The 25,773-nt window shown below is 40.6% G+C and overlaps 1 protein-coding gene, 1 long non-coding RNA gene and 1 other non-coding gene across 3 annotated transcripts in view; 1 reads left to right on the top strand and 2 right to left on the bottom strand.

Moving 5' to 3' along the window:
• Nucleotides 1–22,891, bottom strand: part of TMEM185A (transmembrane protein 185A) — a 34,629-nt gene extending 11,738 nt beyond the window's left edge. Inside the window, exons 1-3 of the mRNA XM_011386466.2 lie at nt 22,724–22,891; nt 2,532–2,708; nt 364–571 (exon numbers count right to left, since the gene is read on the bottom strand). Coding sequence (XP_011384768.1) covers nt 364–571; nt 2,532–2,708; nt 22,724–22,761 — 423 coding nt within the window. The 5' untranslated portion in view covers nt 22,762–22,891. The remainder of the gene's footprint in view (nt 1–363; nt 572–2,531; nt 2,709–22,723) is intronic.
• LOC111734560 lies at nt 16,254–16,372 on the bottom strand. Its single transcript, XR_002778490.1, has one exon. It is a non-coding gene; the product is annotated as a 5S ribosomal RNA (ribosomal RNA).
• Nucleotides 22,892–23,011: 120 nt separating the features above from the next.
• LOC111734559 lies at nt 23,012–24,026 on the top strand. Its single transcript, XR_002778489.1, has 2 exons — nt 23,012–23,217; nt 23,318–24,026. It is a non-coding gene; the product is annotated as an uncharacterized LOC111734559 (long non-coding RNA).
• The last annotated feature ends 1,747 nt before the right edge of the window (nt 24,027–25,773 follow it).

Below are 25,773 nucleotides of genomic sequence, written 5' to 3'. Positions count from 1 at the left end.
GGAGTCTCCAGCCTGCCGTGTGGATTTGAGTCTCCAGCCCTCACAATCACATGACCCAGCTCCTTAAAATGAATCTCCTTCTATTGGTGTCTACATTCACATCTGCATCTCTCCTATTGGTTCTGTTGCTGAGGAAAAGCCTGACTGATACAGGTGGGCAGGGAAAGATGTGAAGCTGGAATGAGGCATATGGCCTGGGTGAAAAATCAGTGTTTTAACTCAAAAAAGAGAAACATGGTTATTTCCATGGTCTTTTGTTTCCTTATATACCATGATCTAGGGTTAAAGATCAATCTCTTCCTAACAAAGGGCAAGGAATCTACATCACAATGACTGACCATTCTTAAATATATGAACACTCACCTCCAGTGACCTGTCATGTCGAAAGCCCCAAACACAAGCTGCGACAGAAACCGGGGAAACAAAAAACAGCGGCATGAAGACCAGGAGCCAGAAATGGTTGCCTCGCTCGATCCTGTCACAGACCAGCACTTCGAACATCAACAGGAGCAAGTGGATGCCCACTGCAATTAGCATGGCTTTAAACTCCACACACGTTTCTCCTTCTGCTCTAAAAAGGGCCAGAAGGAGAAGAAGAAGAATCTCCATAACGAGCAAATAGTCCAGGACAAATATCAACTTATGTTGATACTGTGAGTCATATTTGTAAATTTGACAACAAATGAAGGAAATATCAGGTAGAAGGCTAACTTAATATTTAATAGCCGACCTTTCAAACATCAAAGAACTACTACATGACAAATGAGCATTATGACAAAACTTGACTTAAAAGTTTTAATTGTGTAAAGATATTCTCAGAAGTAATAGCTACAGTTATTATTTCCCTAACAATGTACACACTTTTGTTCATAACTTTAAATTCAACTATTTCCAACATTATTCAAGCTGATTGCTTCTATTGCTAAAAACTGGCAAATATCCCTTAAGTTTCATGATCCTCATTTCTTAACAAATTAAAAACCATATAAAATCACATTTCATGCAATGATATAAAAATAACTCTAGCTCTATGAAAAAGAGTGGGTTGTATTTAAAGAAAATGCAGTAACTACTGTTAGGTGCTATTTTAAAATGCAAATAAAAAGCATGAATGCTTTTATTTTCCTTGCTATTCCATGAGGATGAATTAACACCTGCAGATGAGAGAAGAGGAAAAGAATTAAAACTGTTTTTAAACAAAATCAGTTTAATTAGCTGTCTGAGTATCATGCATAAACTTAACAGATTAACAACAGAAAAATAATAAGGCCGCTAATCAGGAAAATGCTTCGTAATGCATCTGGAAGGCCTCTAATGTTCTATTCAAAATATGGATGAACATTTAGGTTATCTCTTGATGATGATACTGAGTTTAGGACACAGAAAAAATGTGGCCATTGGTTATTTCTTTAGGACCCAATAATGTTCCCTTGAATATCACTGACACATTCTAGAATGACTATGTCTGTACACTCAATACGTTCAACTGCACACAAGGGTAGTTCCTACCCTTGCTCTAAAAGTCTTAAATTAAACCAAGAGAGAAAAGTTCAAATAGTGTCTAAATAAAAAGATTTGCAGCCACACAGGTAATCTTTTAAAAAAATCTAATTCCTTTAAAACAGCTATATAAGAATGTCCCCTATCTGCCAAGACTCCTTGTGTGGCTATTTTAACATCCTTAGATACGTATGTGGTAATGTATTTTATATAATTTTAATCTTATTTTCATGTCAATAACCAAGAATTAAACGCTTTTCTCACATGAGCAGCTGCACGTGCTCCCCTCTTTCTTCCCATCTTCCTGGTGAAGGTTCAAAACAGCCCTCCCTCTCAATCCCCCCTTCCTTCCTTTCTGAAATACTAGTATCTGTGAGGGAGAGAGGAGAGACTCTCACAGGCCCCAGCAGCTAGCTCCAGGCTACACGCTGGAGTGAGCCAACTCCCCACACTTTGACCACTTGAGCCACCCAAGAAAGGTGCTGAGGAGCTGAAGGTAAAGGTCACAGGTCACACCTCTGCCTGGCTCCCAAAGGCCTCTGCTCTCCTGCACAGCTTCTGGGCCTCATGTCTCTCCATCGCAGGGACTCAGTTTCCTGGCCAAGCTACTTCCCCCACACACTACAAGATTGAGACAACAGGAGCCCCAGTTCCAGGACTGAACTGGCAAAGGATATACCCTGATGACCAGAGCTAAAAGTCTGGACAGTAGAACGGCACCTAAAAACATGGTGGTTTCATATTTCCTAGTCTAGAGTGGCAGAACAGTTCCATATTTTGCATGTATTTTAGATTACATAGGCTTCTGTGGGCTGGCTAGGAAATGAACCACCCAAAATAACACTGCGAGAAAGTGCATATCGAATACCTAAGTTTAAAAATCTTAGTCTAGAACTCAGTTTGCCTATATTATAGTTCTTATAAAACCCTGGAGAGGTAGAAAAGAAAACAGTCCTTACTTTATCTAAAGTGAAAAGCAAGAGACTGATGCTTCAGGATAGAGACCAATGGGTTTTATAAAGCAGTATTACCGATATTGGGGATTTCGTGCCCAGACTCCGGTTCCAACTGAGGCTCCAACAATGACCATTAACTTCCACAGCCATATTGGTGCAAAGACAGCCCAGTAACTCCACTGAATGATGCCATCCAGACGAAGGGCCAGCAGCACAGAGAACAGCAGCAGACAGGCATAGATGAGGAATTTACTAAGAGAAAAGTAAAATGATTAAAGAGGATTCACATTTACAAATATGTGATATTAAAATAGGGAGTAGTAACAGCAGTTATTTTTCAGCACATGAAAAGACTCACTAATTCGACAATCATTTGCAGAAAAGTTTTATGTAGTTGACATACTGTGTTAGGGGATAAGAGAAACATAAAGACTAAAATTAGTTCCCTGCTTTCAAAGGCTTCCTGTAGGAGGGACTCCACACAGAAACATATAATACAGCATGGCATGTGCCATAACAGTGCTATAGGGCAGGGTGCGATGGGAGCCCACAAGAGAACATCTGGATTCTGTCTGGGGGCCCTGAGAAACAGAGAGGTGGTGGCTCTGGAGCTGGTTCCAGAGGTTACATGGCAAGCTATCAGGCAGGAAAGAATGTGAGGTGAGGAAACATTCCGAGCAGAAGGAACTAGCCATACAAAGACACGGAGGCTGGAAAAGGCTGACATGTTCAGGATACGGTCAAGTTCTGTCACTGACTAATTATTTAATTCTATTTTTAAAAAGGCTTCCATCTGCCATGTTCATATACAGTAACATTTTAATACATGTATTATACTTTCTAAGACTGAATAAATTCATCTTTCTCTCTCTTTCATTTCATATGAAAGAGATTTCCTGAAGAGAATATTCTTAAAATATTAATTAGAGATTACATTACTGAGGACTTCCACTTCCATTTTTCTACGTAGTAAAAGGAATGTGGTTTTCTTTCCACCTTAAATAAGAAACTGGGCAAAATATATGAAACAAGTTTTCAGACACTGGACAACATTAAGTGAAGGACTGTGAAGGCAGAAGGAAAGAAAACAGAATAAATAAACTCTATTATTCCCTCAGCTTACCACTTGGAGGCAGTTTACATTAAATGTAAATGGTGTAAATACCAATTAAAGGTCAAAGATGGTCAGAATGGTTTTAAAAAGCAAGACAACTATGTGCTGTCTATATATAACTCACTTTATAAATAAAATCAGAGATAGATTAAAAGTAAAAAGACAGAAAAAGTTATACCAAGCAAACGCTAACCAAAAGAAAACTTGGAGTGTCTATATTAATATGTTTGTCTTCTATCGCTGCTGCAACAAATTACTGCAAACTTAACAGCTTAAAAAAATACAAATTTATTATCTCATAGTTATGTATGTCAGAAGCCCCAACAGACTTAGTTAATTTCTCTGCTCAGAGCTTCATAAGGCTGAAATCAAGGTGTCAACTGGCTTTTATCAGGGGACTCTGGGAGAAATCTGCTTCCAAGTTCATTCAAGGTTGTTGGCAATCTGGTTTCTTATCACATGGCTGAAAACCCAGTTTCTTTGCTGGCTGCCAGGTGTGGGCTGCCCTTAGGTCCTAGAGGTTTCTCTCTGATCAAAGATATAAAGGCACAAAGGCCTTTACATCTCAAAGCCAGCAACAGCATAGCAAATCTTCCTCATGCTTGGAATTCTTCTGACTTTTCCTTCTGCCATATTGCTCCTGCTTCCTGAGAAGATTCTCTGCTTTTAAAAGTGCATGTGATTAGATTGGGTCCCCTGGCTAATCCAGGATACTATTCCCCTCTTAAAGTCCATAACCGTGGTAGGCAGAATTCTAAAGATGTTCCCCAAGATTCCTATTCTGCGGTTATTCAATCAAACACAAATCTAGGTACTACCACGAAGGGACTCTGCACATGGAATTATGGTTACTAATCAGCTGACCTTAAAATAGGGAGAATATTCCAGATTATCCAGGTGGGCCCAATGTAATTAGATGAGCCCTTAAAAGCAGAAAGTGGCATATGAGTAAGTCAGAGAAGAGGAGAGATGAGACAGAAGGGAAAGTCAGAGAGATTTCAAACATGAGAAGGACATGACCTGCCTTTGGTGGTTTTTAAGACAGAGGAAGGGATCCATGAGCCAAACAAGGAATGCAGGCAGACTCCAGAAGCTGATAATGACTCCTGGTTGATGGCCAGTAAGGAAATGGGGTCCTTAGTCCTACAGTCACAAGGAACTGAATTCTGACAACAACCCGAATGAGATTAGAAGCAAATTAAACCCCAGAGCCTCCAGAAAGAAATACAGTGAATCCTCAATTAACATCGTTGATAGGTTCTGCAGCTTTCAGCAAAACAACATAAAACCACTTTTACCACAGGCTAACTGATATAAACTAGAGTTACTTTCTTACCTTACAGCATCTCTTCAACGTTATCATGAAATGACATTACTTGAGGACCTGCTGTACAGCCCTTTCAAAACTTTGATTTTGGCCTTGTGAGACTCTAAGCAGAAGACCTAAGCCATGCTGTACCTGTACTTCTGACCTACAGAACTATGAAATGTTTGTGTAGTTTTAAGTCACAAAATCTGTGGTAATTTGTTATGAAAGCAATAGAAACCAATACTGTAAAATTAAACACATTTGCTAAGTCCCCTTTGCCATGTAACATCACACAGTCACAGGTTCCAGGGCTTAGGGCCTGGATATCTTTGGGGGGACATCCTGCCTACTGCAATGTAAGACAAGGTATATTTTTGAACAAAGAAAATTACCAGGGACAGATAAGGGCAGTTCATAATGATAAAGAGGTAGACTGTAAATATTTATGTACCTAATAAAATTTCAAAATACACATAGAAAATATGAATATTTAAAATATTAAGGAGAAATAGAAAAACCCACAATTATTATTGGAAATTAACACTTCTCTCAGTAAAAGGTAGAACACATAGAAAATTACTAAAGATATACAAGATGATAACAACATTATCAACCAATATGACCTAATCGATATTGATAAAACATTCCAGCAGAATACAAATTCCTTTCCAGTACACATGGAACATTCACCAAGACAGACTGAATTCTGGGCCATAAGACAAGCCTCGATAAATTTAAAAGGATAGAAATCATACAAAGTATCTGAACACAATGAAATTAAATTGAAAATTGATAAAGAAGAGATCTGGAAAAGTCTCAAAAAACTTGTAAATTAAACAACACTCGTTTAATAATCCATAGGTGAAAGAAAAAATCCACAAGGAAAATTTGAAAAATTCTGGACTAAATGAAAGTGAAAATACAAGATATCAAAATTGTGAGATGCAGCTAAAACAGTACTTAAGGGAAATTCATAGCATCAAATGCTTATATTAGAAAATATCTTCAGAAAATAGGAAGAGTAGGAAATTTTTTGAAAAATAAACAGAAGGAAGAAAATGATAAATAAAAGCACAGAAATCGATAAAGTACAGTAAAAAGATATGAGAGAAAAATCAATACAACTAAAAGCTGGTTCTTTTAAAAGATCAAGAAAATTGGTAAACCTATAGCCAGAGTGATCAGGAAAAAGTACACACGAATTACCAATACCAAGAATGAAAGAAGAGACATCACTACAAATCCTACAAACATTACAGAGATTAGAAGAGGATATTATGAACAACTTTATGCAAATAAATTATTTGAAAGAAAGACATTATCAAAGTACATACAAGAAGAAACAAATTCTTTTATATCTCTATATTCATTAAAGAAACTGAAATTGTAGTTAAAATCCTTCTCACAAAGAAAATGTCAGGCCTTGACAACACCTGCCAAACATATAAGGAAGAAACAGCACCATTTTCCACAAACTCTTGCAGAAAAAGATGACGGGGGGTGGGGGGAATTTCTCAGTTTATTTTATGAGGTCAGCATTACCCTGATACCAAAACCTGACCAAGAAAGTAAGCTACAAATGAGTATCTTCCACGAATGTAGATGCAAAAACCCTTTAAAACTTAAAGAATTGAATCCAGCAATATATAAAAAAGGAAATTACATTATGATTAAGTATGGTTTTGGCAATGATTGCCAGCTTGGCTTAACATTTGAAATCCATTAATAAAATTCACAGTATTAAAAGAATGAAAAAGAAAAAAAAACATATGATTATCTCAATGGTTCCAGAAAAAACATTTGACATAATTTACTACCTATTCGCGATAAAAGCTCTAAACACATTAGGAATGTATGCTTATCCATGAAAAACATACAGTTAAAATGCTTAATGGTGAAAGACAATACTTTCCCAAGACTGTAAACAAATGTGTCCACTTCAATAGATCTATTCAGATTGTACTGGAGGTCCTAGCCACAGTGAAAATATAAGAAGGAGAACTAAAAGGAATGAAGACTTGAAAGGAAGGAGTAAATCTGATATTTGCAGACAACATATGACTGTCTATGTAGAAGATCCCAAATCATCTACTAAAAAAGCTATTAAATCTAATAATTGAATTTAGCAAAGTTGCAGGCTACAAAGTAAATGTACAAAAAATTATTGTATTTTATATGCTAACAATGAGAAATTGAACATTGAACTTTTTAAAACTATCATTTACTACAACTTTGCTATAAATCTAAATCTATCTTAAATTTAAGTTTATGAAAAAACTACTATTCGCAACAGCATCAAAATATGAAATACTCAGAAGTAAATGTAACAAAATATGTGCAAGATTTGTACACTGAAATCTACCAAACACTACCAAGAAAAATTAAAGATCTCAATAAACGGAGAGATATACCACATTTATAGATTAGAAAATTCAACATCGTTAAGATTTACATCCTGTATATTAGTTTCCTATGGGTCCTATAACAAATTACCACCAACGTAGGGGCTTAAAACAACACATTTATTCTCTTACAGTTTTGGAAGCCAGAGGTCCAAAATGGGTTTCACTGAGTTAAAATTAAGGTGTCAGCAGGGACCTGCTCCCTCCTGAACTAGGGGAGAATGCATTCCTTGCCTTTTCCAGTTTCTAGAGCTGTATTCCTTGCACTCCTTGGGCCTCTCCCTCCATCATCAAAACCAGCAGTGCGGCATCTTAAAATCTCTTTCTCTATTTCCATCACATTGCCTTTTCCTCTTAACAGTATCTCCTGCCTCATTCTCATATGGAAACCTATGACTTAAGGCCCACGGGGATAATCCAGGATACTCTCCCATCAAAAGATCTTTAACTTAATCACATATTTTGCCATATAAGGTAATTATTACCTTTTTGCCATAGAAGGTAATAGTCACAGGTTCCATGGATTAAGAAGTGGATATCTTTGAGGTCCATTATTCAGTCTACCCTATTAATCAAATTATTCTAATGATTCAATGCAATCCCAATGAAAATCTGAGCAGCCTCTTCTATAGAAATTGACATACTGATTCTAAAAGTTATATGAAAATGCAAAGGACCTAGAATGGGCAAAACAATTGTGAGAAAGAACAAAGTTGGAGAACCTACACTACATGATTTTGAGGCTTACCATAAAGCGACAATAATGAAGATGATGGGTATTAGCACCAGGAGAGACATAGAGAACAGGACAGAGTCCAAAAACAGATCCATACATACATGGTCAGTTAACTTTTGACAAAGGTACCAAGGCAATTTAATGGAGAAACAATTGTGTTTCAGCAAATAGTGCTGAAATAACTAGATAGATGGAAAAAAATGCACCTAGACTCAATCTCGCAGCATATGAAAAATTTACCTGAAGTGGATCACAGACCTAAATGTAATCGCCAAAACTACAAAACATCTAGAAAACACAAGGGGAAAAATAATTGCCACCTAAGGTTAGGTAAATATTTCTTAGATGGGATATAAAATTGGTCTTCTTCAAAAATAAAAACTCCTACTCTCTGAAAGACAATTAAAAAAATGAAAAGCCAAGCCACAAACTGGAAGAACATATTCTGAAAACATATATCATACAAAGTACCTGTATCCAGTATACATAAAGGAGATTTACAACTAAAAAATAAGAAAACAATCTGATTAAAATAGCAGAAAAATGAGAACAGATGCTCCATCAAAGAAGTCATACAAAACGGAAATAAGCACATAAAAAGATACTCGATATTTTCATACGTTAAAGAAATGCAAATTAAAGCAACAATGAGATGAAACTACACACTTACCACGATGGCTAATATTAAAATGGTCAATTTTGACAACTGTTGCTAAGGATATGGGACAACTGGAACCCTCATGCATTGCTGGTAGGAATGCAAAACAGTACAGACACTTTAGAAAATACTATTGCAGTTTCTTATAAAGTTAAGTACATACTTATTCTATGACCCAGCAATCCCATGCCAAGGTATTTACTCAAGAAAAAGAAAAACATATGTCTACCCAAACACCTATATTCAAATGTTCAGAGCAGCTCTACTTATAATAGCCACTGAAAACAACTCAAATGTCCATAAATTGGTGACCAGTTAAACCAATTGTGGTATATCTGCTCAATGGATTACTAATCAGCAGTAAAGAAGAACTAGGGATACATGCAACAGCATGGACCAACCTCAAAAGCACCATGCTAAGTAAAATAGCTCAGACTGAAAACATAATATACTGTATGACTCCATTTATTTGACATTCTGGAAAAGGCAAAATTATCGATACGAAAAACAGATCAGTGTGGTTACCAGTGGCTGTGCTGGGGGAAAAGTTGACTAAAAAGGGATAAGAGGGAATATTTTTCAGCAGTGGAACTATTCTATATCTTTGGATGGTGGTTACACAACTAATTAGGCTTAGCATGGTGTGCTGAAATTACATGAGAAGCTTTGTCAAATAAAGAACTAATAATGTATTTGTATACATATATTTTGAATAGTAAAATGGGTGTTCTAGAGATTATATGAAAATCACCAAGAATCTACAGAGTTAAAGTTGCATATGTCTGTGCTTCCTATGAAACTTCTCCAATGTTTTGGCATGAATTAGATTTTACCACTTGCCATTTTATTCATTATATTCTTGCCAAGTGCACTGATATGTATGTTAGAATGAATCACAAAGTTTTTATGAATATGGTGGTGAGTTAGGAAAAGTAGACATTGTTAGGTTTATCCTCTGCTCTGTATCTGTGAAAATAATAGTAAAAACAAAACTTGACAATTTATTTTTAAGTTGTGTTAGAACTTAAGCTGTCTTAAAAAGTATAAAAGTGTATGGCTGCCTTTTGAAATATTTGATGCCTTGCCCTACGGGAGACTGCAAAGAACAAGGCCATTTTAAAATCATATAAACAAATCGCTTAAATGCCACTTAAATGTTAATTGTTTGAAAAACCTTTTCAAGTTTTTTCCTTTGATATGAAGATAGGAAACACATGGGTAGGGAATGTTTGTTGGACAACTGTGTAGCTTATGATAGTGACTGAGAGGGAGCCTTCAAAGGAATTCAGATTGGTGGCGGTAGGCACTAAATTGAATGAACACTCAATTAGGTGGTGATATTCATTCCCTGGGTAGGAATGATGATACAGAAAAGCAAAGTTCATTGTCGACTGCATTATCATCAGGTCTGTAATCATGTCATTTTAGTGTTTTGTCATTTACAGTCACCGTTTGACTCTAATGCTTTTTGCAAGCATGTTTCATCTCCAGAAAAAAAAAAAAACATGGAGAGGACTCTGGCTTATTTTAGGATACTGGTTTCTGAAAGTGAATTTTCAGATCATACCTTTGGAACTGGATGATAATTTAGAGAATTCTGAGAAATAACTTGATTCATGGAAACACTGGCAAATAATCAAGATAAACAAGAATTGATTGTGTGGGACTGAACTGAAGATGATTATAATTTTTTAATACTTTTTGTTTGAAATATTGCTAATTTTTAAGGTTTTTTTCTTTTCCAGATATAATGAAACTTGCCTCTTTGGGGCAGTTTGGTAAATTATGCCTTTGTAAGCAGTACCGAGATATTTACATTTTTCTCCCTACCTGATCCCTTCAGAATTTGGAAACTCAATATTATTTTCATGGTAATATGGCTGTTTGCATAGATTCAATAAGAATCTATTATCTTTATAATAGGACACGATTGAAAATTCCTGATAAGGCTTTGACTGGAATGTCATATTTGAAAGAGATATATATGCACAGACTCTGGATGTCACCAGAAGGCTTTAAATTAATTCTTAAGATTGACTTTGGAAGCCAATAAAAGCCCCTTGGAAAAACAGCCTGGTACCTTGTTGATATGGTTCACAGCAGTCTTTCTAGGTAAGGGACGATGATTGTGTTCCTGGGAGATGGCAAAGGAAGAACCTCAAGATGTTTGGGGAACTTTGAGAACCTGAGGAGTTCACCCAATTCTATAAGTATTGCAGGCAAGGTCTGATGGCAAGGATGTGGCTTAGTCCCGTGAGGCTAATTGAAGTTCAATCTGGAGATTCCTTATGAAATTCCAGCAAAGCAGATTTAAGGGAGCCTATATGAGCAATTGCTATTCTTGCTGCACTTATGCAAATAACAGGCCGAGTTTATTGAAGCTAGACTTATGCAATGGATTCGTCTTAATTTGGCTATCTTTGATAAAAATGAGGGTGATTTTAGAGAAAAATCGTTTCAATAGAGACCATAATGTGCAATTGTGAATATTAGATTCTAGTTCGGTTAATTGTCTTTAAAGTTTTATTTTTCACTTGTGGACTGGACTGAATCCTGAAATTTTCTGGTGGAAGTGTTTGGCAGCAACCCTCTGAACTAGTGTTTCATTTTTTTCTTCCACCCTTTGCCTTGGAATTATTGAGAATTAAAACTGTTTTTTTTTTTTTTCTGAGCCTTGCAATTGCAGACTACAACTAGACAATGATGTAAACTTGGGAGAAATCATCACAACAGCTCATGCTTGGACGATCTCAGTGACTGATATACTGCGTGAAAGCTTTCTTGAGTATATGATGACATCATCAGAGGCATTAAAGTTGCAGATCAGGAGAATGTCAGATTGGCACCACCTGCCTCATTATTTTTTATTTGTCTCATATTAGGATACAATTATCCTGACCTACTGCTGCTTCTACTGTTGCTCTGGTTGGTCTCTGCTTGTAAATTGAACACTCAGATTGCCCCCTCTAAGGCTCAGGGAGAGTATCTTGGAAGAAGTGGATGTGTGAGACTGAAAGAGCTTGATAGGAGGAACGCAAATGAGAGGGGCATGAAGGGCAGGCAAATCTGACTCCATCTTACAATTAATCTTCTCTCTTGATTGAGATTGGAACCACTTGCTCTACTTCCCTCGAGACTGAGGGATGAACAAATAAAGGGGGAAATTGTAACAGGGTGGAATGTTTCTGCTTCTCTCCCAGATTCTACCTTAATTCGGGCTTACATTTCTATAAATATGCTAATTGACTAGAGGAGTTCTACCTGAGACTTGAGTTGACTTCTGGTATAACAAACTGGGAACAAAAAGATCTGGAGATTTCTCACTCTTCTTTGGATCTTAACTCTTGCCCTGCCCCTTCTCCCTTCCCTGGATGTATAGGATACAGGAACTTGAGGGGTGGCTCTTAAGATGGATTTGAGAAAACTAGAAAGCTCCCATCTTCTCATTATGGTACCATTTTGAAAAATAAAATCTTTCTTTATTCCAAACTCTGATCTATTTAATATTAAATATTTGATGCAGTGAGTACATGGGCCTTGTGACTACACCAGCAATGAACTTATAGAAAATATTGGTTCATTAAGTAATAAAAATTTTTCAAATGTTGACACATTTCACTATACAATAGTAAAAATAAATCACATTAGTTATTATCACAAGCCACTTCATCAGAAATATTTCATGTATTGGGAGGCTGTCAACCTTATGGTGGTAGATATAACTTTTCAAAAATTGTGATTTTTCCCTTGAAAGCTCAAATTTTACCAATTGTAAAAAATGCCATTAGTTGTTTTCCTTGAAGTGACAAATTCACTTGCATTTTTGAGAAAATGACTGTCAAATACCCTAATACAAATAGCCACAGTTTCAGGTAAAACTGGTATTCCATGAAAACAGCAGCTTGCAACTCAGGCACACAAGTGTTTTTCCTTGAGTCAACCACTGCGCTTCAGCATACAGCAGACAGCTTTTATTCATTCTTCCTATTTTGTCACATGGAATATTAAAATAGATGTGTACTCAAGGGTCAAGAATGAAAGAGACTGGTATTTTTTTCTGATTTATCGAGGACATTCTTAAGTGAAGTTTTTTTTTAAGTACATTGTGGGGAAGACTCTAATGATGCCTAGTACAGTTTCGTGTCACCAGCCTGATTTGTGCTCAGGTTCTAGCAGTTTACCCACCACTGCTTTTGCACCATCAGTGCAAATGTCAACGCAGACAAAGAGGCAAAGAAATGTCTTAGTGTTATTATGAAAATAATTTTGACCTCACGGACCCTTGGAAAGGCTCTCAAGGCTCCCTAGGGGTCTGTGGAAAATAGTCTGATAACTGCTGCACTAAATACATGTTAGTTATGTCAATGCTGAGAAACAAGAGGGGGCTTTTACAAGCTGCTATGAATAAGAAGGACTACCACTAAAAGATGGCAAGACAAGAACAACGTCATCCCCAGACTTTGGAGAAGAGAAAGGGGGATTCATAAGCTAACATATGGAGTGAGCACCACAAACAGAAAGTAACTAGCTGAGATGACTTTTTCTCACTGAAAGCACAGGGAGATATTACAAAATCTATAAAATCAGAACCCATTTGTCAACCAAATTTGGCTATACATATTACCAGAAACAATGGATTTGAAAACAGACTATTTAAAAGAAATAAGTGAATGAGAACATTAACGAATGCAAGGACAATGATAATCATAGGGTTTACAGGTAGAGAATATGCAGAGGTGCTTCAGATTATTAAAAAAAAATAGACAAGGTAGGGACAGGTAAATCCTGTAAGCTAAATTGGTTATCTTCCCTAAAAGAGATGTTTCTTATTTAATAGAAGAGGAGTAGAAATAATGAAAACAGAAGTACCAAAATGTTTTAAATGTTGGAAAAGTGATTATTTTATTATTTTTGACATAAAGAGTTGTAGGTCTATTACATGAAAAATGAAAAATAGGAAGGAAACAAGATGAACTTACAAGAGGATAAATAATAGTACAAAAATATAATTCCTAATTCAAATATTAGGGTTAGAAAAACAGAAATAGGATGGAATGTCCATGTATTAGCTTTCTATTGCTGCCATACAAAATTGCGACCAACCTACTGGCTGAAAAAGCACAAACATATTATTTTTACAGTTCTGGATGTCAAAAATCCGAAATGGGTTTCATTGGGCTAAAAACAAGGTGTCATCAGGGCTGTGACCCTCCTTGAGGCTCTAGAGGAGAATGTTTTCCTATCTTACCAGGTCCTGCAGGCTGCCTCCTAGCTCTTTGGCTTATGGCCCTTGGCTCCAGTTTCAAAGCCAGCAGTGGTACGTCCAGCCCTCCTCACATTGACTCACTCTGACCTCTTCCTCCACCCTCTTCTACATTTAAAATCTGTGATAATGGGCCCAGCCAGAGGATCCAGAACAGTCTTCTTAGTTTCAGGTCAGCTGATTAGCAACCTCAATTCCATCTGTTGTGTTAATTTCTCTTTGCCATTGTAATGGAATATATTCCCAGGTTTCAAGGATTAGAATGAGGGTGTATCTAGGAGGTGGGATCATTACTCTGCCTACCACAGGCTGATAATAAGAAAGGTCACTTACTAGATTAAAAAATAAAATCTATATCTGTTGCATTTAAGAGTCACACTTACAACCAATGTGAAGTCAAACCAACTACAAGAAAGGAGATGACAAAGGTTTCTCATGCCTGGGTAAAAATAAGAGAAGCAGTTTACTAGTACAGTGATTTGATAAATTAGATTTCAAAGCAAAAAAATTAAAATACTAAAATGACTAATAAGGAAAATTTCAAAAATGAAAACCTAGCAACATGGCCATAGAATATGGAAATAATCTGAGAAGTGTTATTTTAAAGATATATAGAGATATGTACATTGTGGGCTTCTACATGCCATCAAATCATGACAGATAAAGCAAAGTTCCTAAGGAAACTCTGGAAATGAACACTCAAGTAGATAAAAACAGCATGGTTCTAGCAAGAGAATAAAATAGGAGAACAAAAAATATATGCTTTCTTTACATGCATACAGATTTTTCCAAGGGGGAAAACAGGGTCACGGGGCACTGATATACAATAAACGCAAATTGAATTTAAAATATTAAAAAATTGTTTGAGTGCCTGAAATGTGGGGGATATACAAAGATGAGAAGAAAAAAAAAAACAACCTTGGCCCTGAAAATGCTTAAAGACTAACAAGAGCAGAGAGGGATGACTGATCAACAGTTAACTATATACACCATGGTAAACTGGTACATGGAAGATTCATTTCCCTGGGAGAACTGGGAAGGGCGGTAGGACTGCGGCAGTAGGTTGGGGAAAGGAAATTCTAGACGAAGAGGATAAGATTTTTTAAAGTAGGAGACAGCCTTTTATAACCCAGGAAGAGTACATCTCGTGAATTTAGGGGCGTGGGGTGCTGGGGAGAGAGGAGAAAAGGTACCTGAGAAAGGGAAAGGTAGGTGGGGGTAATATCAAGGTAAAGTCCTTCAAATTTATTAATAGGCAATAAGAAGCCACTGAAGATTTTCTGAGCAAAAGGGTGACAGAAGGTATAGAGGCATAAGTAGACTAATTGGTAGAGACTAGAGGCAGAAATTCTAAACAATTCATAATAAACTGAAAAAAAAAAACCCAGACTATAAATGGCCTAACCACATGTATCTTTTACACATTCACTTGTTAAGCAGTGTAGTAGCACTGAAGAGATGATTTGTGCAACTTTATTTGCACCTCAGGTTCCTCATGAGCAAAATGCAAATAATATGACCTCTACCAGCAGGCAGGCAGTGCTGAGGTAAGAGCTACATAACTATCAGAAAGCACTTAACAGCAAGGCTTGGCGCCAAGCAGGTAATACTCATGAACATTAGTTTCATTCCTTAAATAATGACTAAACCAAGGATGAAACCCAACACTATCACAGAATGTTTAAAATGCTAATAATATACAACTGAAACATCAAAACACCTAGACTGTTGTCAAAGCAAAACTCAGAGAAAATGTACCCACTCCAAAAGTGTAAATAAAAGCAAAAAAGGAAAGAAAAAAAAGAGGCAAAGGGAAAACTAGTGAACTGAGTTTCTATCTAAGAAATTTAGGAGAAATAAAGGAGGCAAAATACAAAACTAAAAGTAGAAATGTAGACACAGAAACAGAATTGATAAGTAACACCAACAGCTGGTTCTTTGAAGAAAATGAAACTACAAAGTTGGTTTAAACAACAAATTAATACAATCAGAAAATTTAAAAGATGTAATTTATACATGTCTTTAATTGGGAGAAGAAGGAATAGTATCTCAACTATACCAATACATTTGAGAGCCAAGTAAAAAAGATGACTGCACATCAAATAGGAAATTCCAAACTTGACTGGCAAGAAAAGAATATGATGCAGCAACAGCACAGTGATAAGAAAATTTATTAAAAAAAAAAAAGTCGGTCAAAGTCTAAACTACTTTGAGTTATTTTTTTATTTTTTTTTTAGGCAAGGCAACCTATGGTTGACCTCATGGACTGCAAGGACCTTGACAGCTTACAATCTCTTATTTTTTTAAATTTTTTATGTCTACAGCACCTGGTCTTCCTAGGTGGTCTCCCATTTAAGTACTAACTAGGCCCGACCCTGCTTAGCTTCCAAGATCAGATGGGATCGGGCTTGTTCAGGGTGGCATGGCCGTAGACTACTTTGAGTTATTTCTAAAGAAACATTCAGACCAGAGCCCAAGTATAAAAATAAACTGCCTAATTCTCCACCAACTAGCAAATGGAGGTTCCACCAGATATTCTGGCATCAGCCACTACTTCCTAAATTTCACTTTTCCAATTGCACCATTAAAATGGATTTATTCCATTCTCATCTGAATTGGTAATGATAGATAGTAAGCAATCACTAAGTAGTGTCATATGTGTGCAACTACAAAGCTAGTATCCTCTCTGCAATGTATATAGAACTTTGGCTTGAGGCTTAAATTCCCTCTCCACTTTGGGGTGAAAGGAAAGGGTTTCTAGGGAGGAAAGGAGCGAGGGAATATACCTAGTAAAGAGATGATTCTGTGAATTTAAGTTCTAGTATCTGTTTTCTGTAAATCAAAAGAATGCAACTGGACTCTTTTTAGACCCTTCAGTTTTCTCCAGTGAAAACTGCTGGCTTAACTGAAGCAGGCACGAGTGTACGCACATGGGTGCATGCATGCTCTGGGTGATACATCCCTGGGAGCATCTCTTAACACTTCAATGACTCCAACTGACGAAATGCTAACAGACACTCTCCCAAACTGTTAAAGGGACTGCGCCCCTCACATGGAGCAGAAAGTTACTGACAAAATTGAATGTCCTTTAGTGGCGATTTTACCTGGTTTTATTAAGATGGAAAGTGTTTAAGAGCATCTAACCAGCAGATATAAAAAAGCATAAAGCCAAATAAAAACAAATCCCTCTTAAGGAGGACTAGAAAGAGCCCAGGCCTGCGAAAAGCTGTGTGGCCATGGGTGGGTTGCTCTCTACCTAAGCCTGTCTCCTTATCAGGCTGCTCATATATCAATTCATTAAGATAAGGAGATGTGAAAATCCTGTGTTAATAATCAATTTTACCTATTTTAGCTGCTACTAGTATTATAGAAGAGAAAGGTTGTACCAATCTCGTTTAGCAATCATTTTTCTCACTATTAGGTCATAGGTGACAAAGTACAAATCATCAGTTATAAAGAGCCTCTCCCCAGAGTTCGATTCAAGGCTTTCATCTTAAATGCTAGTCACCTTGCACAAGCATGACCTATGATCATGCAAGGCAATTAGAAACCCCAAGCTCAATGTTGAGAAACTTAACTCCCAGAGTCCTAGGAAACCATCTAAAACTCCTCCATCCCTCTGTCTCTCCCTTACAACAAAGTCTCCAATGGTACATGTCTATTTGTACTCAGCATCATTCATCAGCACATTTATTGAATGCCTCAACATCCTGGCCTTCAAAGAACACACAGCCAAGAAAAATATGTGTAATTGCCAAGTAATGAGAATGGTATTTTTAAAACCAGAAAGTATGCATTCAAATGAGACTTGTCTCCTTTAAACAGTCCCCCTGGGAAGCAACACACTAATTTCACTTCATTACTCAAACCATCTTTGGAGCCAGCCTCCTGGAATCGCTTGAGAGCCTACAGTCTATTGTTATGAATATCCTCCATGCTGTCAAATCTTCCCTGAGAGGAGATTCGATTTTTTGGAAATGGCCAACACTCAGTCAGAGACAAGTGTAGTGAATAAGACGTGTGATCAAACTAGGTGGCATTATTTTGATTCAAAATAAAATATTATAAAACAAAACTGATTTCCTTATATGATTTGTAATCTGACTCCAAAGGAAATGTCAGATGTGTAATAAGGAGTATGAGCAATGGAATAGATATATTGCTCTTTTCCCTAAGTAACTTGTTTGAAAGATACTACTCTTTGGATGCGTAAACTCTGAATAAAGTTTGCTTTGTTTAATCACTTACATCTCATAAATAGAAGGCTCCTTAGTATATTGGACCTACTGTGTCACAGGGGAGGGGCCCATCACTAAATTAGAGAGGCAGTATGGAATTCAGGAAAAAGCACAGGCTTCAAAAGGAGACCGACTAGCTTCAGAAGGAGACCGACTTGCGTCAGAACCCTGACTTGGTCCCTTGCTCTCTGTGTGACTTTAGGGAAGTCACAAGGTCTCTAAGATTCTTCAAAACAACGTTGATATCTAACTCATAGGGTTGTTGTAAAGACTGGAGATAATAGATACAAAGCACCAATGTTGTGCCAGGTAAGTGGTTGGTGCCCCATAAGTCACAGCTATTATGAATAATAACCTCAGTATAAACAAGAGACTTTTCTTATGACAGGTGCTTTGAGATGACAGAGACAGGTAAATACACATTTGGGTGGTGAGTAGTTTGTTAACAGTATCAACATACACACAATGTTGTTTAAAAAAACAATATGTAAATATTTGCAGTAATTATAAACACTACATGAAGTATTTTTAAATCACATGAGGCATCACGTGCAGTGCTCACAGCACACTCACCTTTCACCACCATCTGAACATACCTGGCAGCCCCGTGACCCTGTACCTTGCATACTTTGTCCCTCCTAAAATGCCCTCCAGTCTGACGAAACCCTACAATTATATCCTTCAAGATCGAGCCATGGAAACTTCCCTGCCTGCTCTAGACAGAATTTGTGGCTCAGCTTCTGTGCTCCCACAGCATTGGGTTCCTGTCATGGAATGTCTCATCCTGTGTTGAATTTCAATTTCTCTTTCCATTTCTGCTTCTTCTGCTGGACTTGAGCATGGAGAGGGACTATACGCCATTTCTTTTTGTACTTAGAGCACCTATCACATCTCTTGGCACACAGCAGGAATTTGGGAGATGTTTGAGTAATGAATGCTTTAAATATACTTTACTAACAGACTGTTAAGGACTAGGTAGCTGCCTTTTTTAACAATGACCAGCAATCACATTTATTTTTCCTGACTTCGAGTAACAGATGACGTACACAGACTCCAGAGTGACTTTAGAAGTTGCAGCATATGGAAGTTTCTTAACACCATCAACCTCATCAGTACTCCATGTCCACTCAACAGAACCTGTAGGGCGGGGTACCGCAGTCTTTGTTTTAGTCCAGCACACCTGAGGGACGTACCGCACTCACTGCGGACAACTCAGAGTACTCACAGCCTTGGAACACTTCCTGGCTAGTGGGGCTGAAGGGCCTTCTCCGAGCCAGCAACTCCACCAAGGTAGCAGAAAATCCCAATGCTCCACAGAGAGGGCAGGGTGCTGGCTTCATGCCACCTACTCCCAGATCTCTACCGCCCAGGAACACCTCAGAGTCAGAGTCTGCCATTCTGTATACTTGTGATAGTTTGCCAATTCAATGAATAGGGCTCCCTAGCTGTTAGGCAGCCTCAGGCATTCAAGGAATGACTTGGTGGGTCCAGTGTGTCTGTTTCAGCAAGTCTTAACCTGTGTAACTAAAAAGAAGTTCATGCTCAGCCAGTTCTGCGCCAGATGGAAATAAGCAGAGGGTCAGCTGGCAGCCCTGTGCATCTGAGTGTTGACACTTGTGAATCATTCTCTGTCACTGCAGTTTTTCAGAGCATTGGCAATACAGCAGGGGGTTCAGACTCACCAAGAACAAAAGTTTGGAAAGGAGATCTGGAGCCATGGCCCATGCCTTCAGACCCACCAAAACATGATAGTGACTATTTCTGTGACACGCATAATCCACAAACTAAAGGCAACCATGTTCTGCCTCAGTGTCATGGTCTTTTCTGTTTCTTCAATGAAATGACTGCATTCCAAAGGAGGGAAGAGCGTGAAGGGAAAGAGAAGCAGGCAACAGGCCATCAGGAAAGCAGTGATTGAAAGAATCAGCTCTAGATTGCTCTTATAGGCTCTGAACAGTAATTCACTCACTCATTCATTCCTTCCACAAATATTTCTTGAGCCAGGTATGTGGGACACCATAATGAACTGAGTCGTGGACCAGGCCCCATGAAGCTTATATATAGTAGGAGAGCATTTAGTAGGGGAGATAGGCATTAATCAAATAAACACACAGACAAATACAAGGGGACAAATAAGTGTTATTGTGGAGGAGTGCACCATGCTACAGAGATTGTACAAACAGTGATTAGTGGACCTGGTTGGGGAAGTCAGAAAAGCTTCCCTGAGCAAGTAACAAGTGAGCTGAGATGTCAAGGATAAATAAGAGTTAACTAGGTCCGAGAGGAGAATAGGAGAGGGAAACATTCCTGGTGAAGAGAACAGCATGTGCCAAAGTCCTGGGGTAGGAGAGAAGATGTTGAACTGGCTCTGAATTAGAGGCAGAGAATGAGGCAGCAGCAATCAGTTTTGAGGCCTTGGCACAAGGTATCTCCTGTCTATACCCCTGTTTGCTTTCTAGCTGTCTGGAAAGTCTTCCTCATCATGGAGCAAGACTAAAGAACAATGTCAAAAACTAGGTGTATCCATGAGGCATGACACACCACCAGCTAAAAAAATAAGACTTGTCAATATTACCCAGCCACTGTCTTAGCAGTCACCACAGTGAGGTAACACCGCTCACGCCCACTGACTCAACACTGCATCAGGAGAATGGCGCCCTATCAAAGATTTTTCAACTTTTCAGGTAGAGATGCATTTCAATCCCAGTAGATTTATAGTGTTGACGTATATGTTAATGATTCATTTAAATCTGTTTAGATATCTAACATTTTATTGTTAATTTTCATAGACCAAATTCTTTTAGTGGGGAGAAGCTACAGGGAAAAAATGGCTAAGGATGTTGCCCATGCTGCACTATTTTGCTTTGGCACGTCTGATAGCCAGTTAAATCCCAGGAGGCAGTTCCTTGTGGCTTAAAAATGATCTGCCACCTTAGAAAATAGTCCTGGAACTTTCCATGTGTAAAGCACTTTCAGTCAATCATTAATTTGCCCCCCCCTATCCTGCTGAGAGGTTATGCTCATTCTACAGATAAAATGGACAGATAAGTTGAGTGGCCTAAGGACACAAAACAATTCAGCTTTTACTTATCTCTCTTATCACCCTCACCAAACAGGGCAGACACACAAGGCCTTTCCAACTCCAGCACCAATCCTTCTACCCTGTAGACCAGTCCTAACCCCTGGGAGCAGCAGAGGAAGGCACAGCAGTTTGTTTCCTATTACACGCTCTCAACAAACTCCTCTATGCAGAGTGCCTTCAAGGCCAACAATAATAATGACTATACTGTGATTGGGATATTGGCATTGCAGATCAGAATATGAACTCGGTAGTGCTCAAAGGGGAGTAAGAGCACCTAGGAAGTCACAATGGCTCACAGGTTAGAATATCACCATCCCTAAGGAGACTGCACTCCCAACACACACTCCCCCAAGACTTCCTTTCACCCCTCCCCAATGGCCCAGACAGTGGTCTCTTCAGTACAATACCTCACAGTGCTGTAAATCATCTATATACATGCCCTTCTCCACCCGCAAGCTGGGACCTCCCAGCATTGAAGCACCTGGCACAGGACCCAGCACACAAAAAGTTTATGAGTCCATGGCTTCCCTCCACCAAATAAGGAAAATAGGTACTCCCTTCCCAGAGTAGTAGACTTAGAAACTGATTGGCCCAACTCTTCCTGCTTCAGAAGAGCAGAGAATCACCCAGTTACACATGGCCTGGTCTCCAATCAGGTCTTCTGGCCCAGTTTAGTTCCCCAAATATTTCATAAGCGCGCACTCTTTGTCAGACTTCATGGGAGGTGCTGGGGATAGTGAGATGAGCAGGACATTGCTTCAGGACACTCACAACCTGGGGAGGGGACAGAGTTACACTTGGGCAAGTGCAAGGACAGACGTTTGATTCCTTGGCCAGTGTTCTCTCTCTACACTGTCCACTGGATATTCCGTAACTGGGAAATAGGACAGCAATATCGACTTCCCGCAAATAAACTTATAGGGAACACGAGAAAACGTGTATGGAAAATTGTCAGGCTCACCCCCAAAGGCATTATGTAAGGTACTGCCATACCCTGACACCGACTCCAAGGATTCAACGTTTCAGATATCTGTTCGACAAAGAAGCAAACAAGGGAAGGATGGGCTTATTTCCAAGGAAAAACTCAAGGGCTGCTGGGGGGATGAAGGGGAGGTGAGGGCATGTGAAATACTTGGCCCTGGTGCGGGGAATGGGAGTCAGGCAGCCAGGGTGCAAGAGGCTGGAAGGGAGAAGGGAAATTGGGACACCAGTGAAGGAGGGCAAGCCGAGAGGAAAGGGGTTCCCCTCGGGGCGCGAGGTTCTAGATGACACGGGGGACCGGGGTGCTGAAGGCACCGGGCGCCGGAGGAGGAAGCGGGCCGCCGCCGAGGCTGACAGGTTTCCCGGTGAGTCGCGCGCATCCGCACAGAGTCTCAGGCAGGCGCCCGGGGCCGCAGCTGCCCCGCCGCCCGCTGCACTATCGTGCGGGCCGCGCCTCTCCGGAGCGGAGCCTGCGGCGCCTCACCTCGGGTTGAAGTCCTGGAAGAGGCCCCTCAGGTTCATGGCGGAGAACTTCACCGCGGCGGCCTCCTCCTCCCCCCGCCCACCGCGCCGCGCAGTCTGCGCGTTACAGCGAGTTCATGGTGCCCGCGCCAGCCGCGTCCCCGCCGCCGCCGCCGCCGCCACCGCCGCCGCCGCGAGAAACCTGAGCCACCGCCTCTCGCCCCCCCTCCCCTTCCGGGCTTCCGTAAGGCGGCCACGCATGCGCCTGGCAGGCCCTGGGAAGCGTCGTGGGTCGCGCGGGTCGTGCGGGTCGCGCGTGACGCCACTCCCCAGCCCTTCGTCGCTGCACTGCCCTCGGAGGAGATGGACACGGGCTGGAGGCTGTGAGGGGCCAGGGTCGCAGAGCCGAATGGGGACGCTGACTAGGTGCAGGCCTGCGGGGAGGGAGCGGGCCGCCCAGGAGGCCTGCGGTGAGGTCTTCCAGGACGCCTCTCACCTTGGCCCGTGCAGCCTTCTGTAGGTTTCCCTTAATGATCGCAGAGCCTCGGGGGCGCGGGGCGGGTAGGTGATATGTTGGCCAGGGGTGATACATTGCATTTTGGCGATTGCATTCCAGGTTTCACCTGTCAGAGCCGTCAGTGACTCCAAAGTCTGTTTTTCAACTTCTCTCCCAAGGCCCAGTGCAGCTCAAGGTGATACGCTGCCCTTCCAAACTCAGGTTCTCCTGCACCAAAGTCATCTTCCCTCCCAACCATCTTCCCCTCCTGGTTGCCTCTCCTTTGGCTACAGACCTATTCACTGGCCAGGGCGGTGGGGGAGGGGAGTCACAGCATGTGATCTAGTATACCTTCTCAACTTTGGGCTGATTTAAGAGTTTTCTACAAATACAGCAATACTTTAGACATTAGTCTGGTATCATGGATAACTGTTACAATGGCAGAGTTTCATGAATGGCAATTTTATATGAGTTAGCCCTGAGGGGGGTAACTTGAGAAGATCACAATTATTACAGTTCATACTATACCATAAAAGATTACCTTTCTTCTGAGAACTTGAAAGCATTTCACAAGTGGTAATTAGGCTTCCCAAACCCACTGAGGAATGGATATTATTATATGACCTGTTTTTGAGGATGACTAACCTGAATCAAGTTTGTCAGCTGACCAAGAATCAGGACCCTGTCTCAGAAATTTTGGTCCAACTCCCCTGCCCATCCTCCATGTGGAGTCCAGTGTCTACCCCTGAGGAGGTTCCTAATGAACATTTGAATACAGGAGCTAAAGCCAAGACACAGAGAAGCTTGTAGGAAATTCCCTGGGCCACCAGCTAGTAAGGATGTCAGAGCAACGATGCAACTTGGTCTGGTTGAACTTGCAGCCCACATTCTGCTAGAAAGAGGGACTTGCCAGTAGTTAGATAGGCCAGCACCATCTTAATTGCAGGCAGCCTCACTCCAGAAAGACATTAAGGAGTGAGATTGTTCATCTGCTAGGACACTTAAGTAATGGGCACTGTTGCCCTTTCAAGAGCTTCACAGATAGAGACCAGGCAGGCTGCTTGGAGTCCAGAGGCTCGAGGACAGGTAACTTTTAGTGACGTCCCAGAAAGTCCCGGAGTTGAACCTCTGCTCTGCAGGCCCACAGTTGGCCCAGAGATGACCGGTCTGGGGGCTGCCCAGCCCAGGGAATAGGACACAGATACACAACAACCTGCCAATGTATTCCTTTGCTCTGGCAAGCCAGATTGCCAAGGGGAGCACACAGGCCTGTCCATGAGGGTATATGAGAGCAATGGGACTACCCCAAGGCCTCACATCCCAATCTTCAGAAGTAGATGTACATAGACTGCTTCAATTTCACTGAAGGCACAGCCCAGTAATCTGGTGCTCTCATGGAAAGCAAGGTTGTCCTGTGGCTCACTCTCATGGGCAGGCTGGACATCAGGCATGTAACCAGCCAGTACTTCACAGCATAGTGCCCATGGGGTTGGTAACTGTCATACATCCAAGTGAGGATGAGGTCCATGGGGCCCTTTTGGACAGAACATCTGTCTTGAGTGCAGGACAAACACGGCTTTGCCACTGATTATGTCTTGCGAACATTCCTTGGTGTCACACCCTTCATCCTGCCACCAACCTATCTTTATGCCTGGTCCCAGCTCAGGGACCAAGGACAGGTGGAGACCCACAACCAATTACTTGCTCCTGAAGGTCTCAGGATAGCCGCCAGGGATATTTGCCACAGAAGAAGGCAGGCGGGAGGCAGGCAGAAGGTCAGTGCTTTACCAAGGAGGCTGGAGTTCAGAGCAGGCTGTAGACCTGGCAAGGGAATAGGAGCTTTTCAAAGGAGCATGACCATGGCTGAGACACATCATATCAGCCACTCAGGGGGCAGGCTCAGGGCACCTAGAGAATGTCAGAACCTTCCTGCTGTTGGGCAGGGTGGCTCCTATGTGCTCTGCCCCACCCTGGTCAGGAGTGGCTAGGGACCTGGGTGGTGTTTGCCTACACAGAGGTTGCTTTACATGATGCCACACCCTGGAAATGCCTCCCTGAAGGACCTGAGGGATGCTTGGGAAGTCCCAGTTGCAGCCACTCTGCAGTCCATAACCTACTTAGGTGAGCCTGGCCCACGCCAGTCAGTTCCCTCCAAAACTGGGCCTGCAGTATCCCTACTTCCAACCCGCAATGCCCCACAGGGTTTCTGGTCCGGGGACTTGTCCCAGGAGCACCCATTTCATGCTGTGGTCCAGGGCTCTAGCTCACCTCCAGCTGCATCTACCCCCATGTCCCTCCCCATGCCAACCCAGGGCAATCCAGATAGGATCTGGCAGGTGCTTGATCTTCTGCCTTTCCTGGGACATCTGACCCCCTTCACAACCTGCATCCTGGGACCTCAAAGCCTTCACCTGCCCATGTCCTCTCCAAATCTTCAGTTGAGTCTGGGGGTGTCTAGGGCCTGAGAGAGCATCCTGATGACCACCTCTGTTATCTGCTACAGCATTTTGTCTGCTCAGACTGCCTGTTTGGGATTCAAAGTTCCCAGCCAGTTCTGTAGACAGCTGACAAGACAC

The sequence above is a fragment of the Pteropus vampyrus genome, unplaced genomic scaffold (genome assembly GCF_000151845.1).
Source record: "Pteropus vampyrus isolate Shadow unplaced genomic scaffold, Pvam_2.0 Scaffold1840, whole genome shotgun sequence".
In the NCBI taxonomy this organism is placed as follows: Eukaryota; Metazoa; Chordata; class Mammalia; order Chiroptera; family Pteropodidae; genus Pteropus; species Pteropus vampyrus.
The sequence above is the reverse complement of the archived record's forward strand: the minus strand, read 5'-3'. Positions and strand labels throughout refer to the sequence as shown.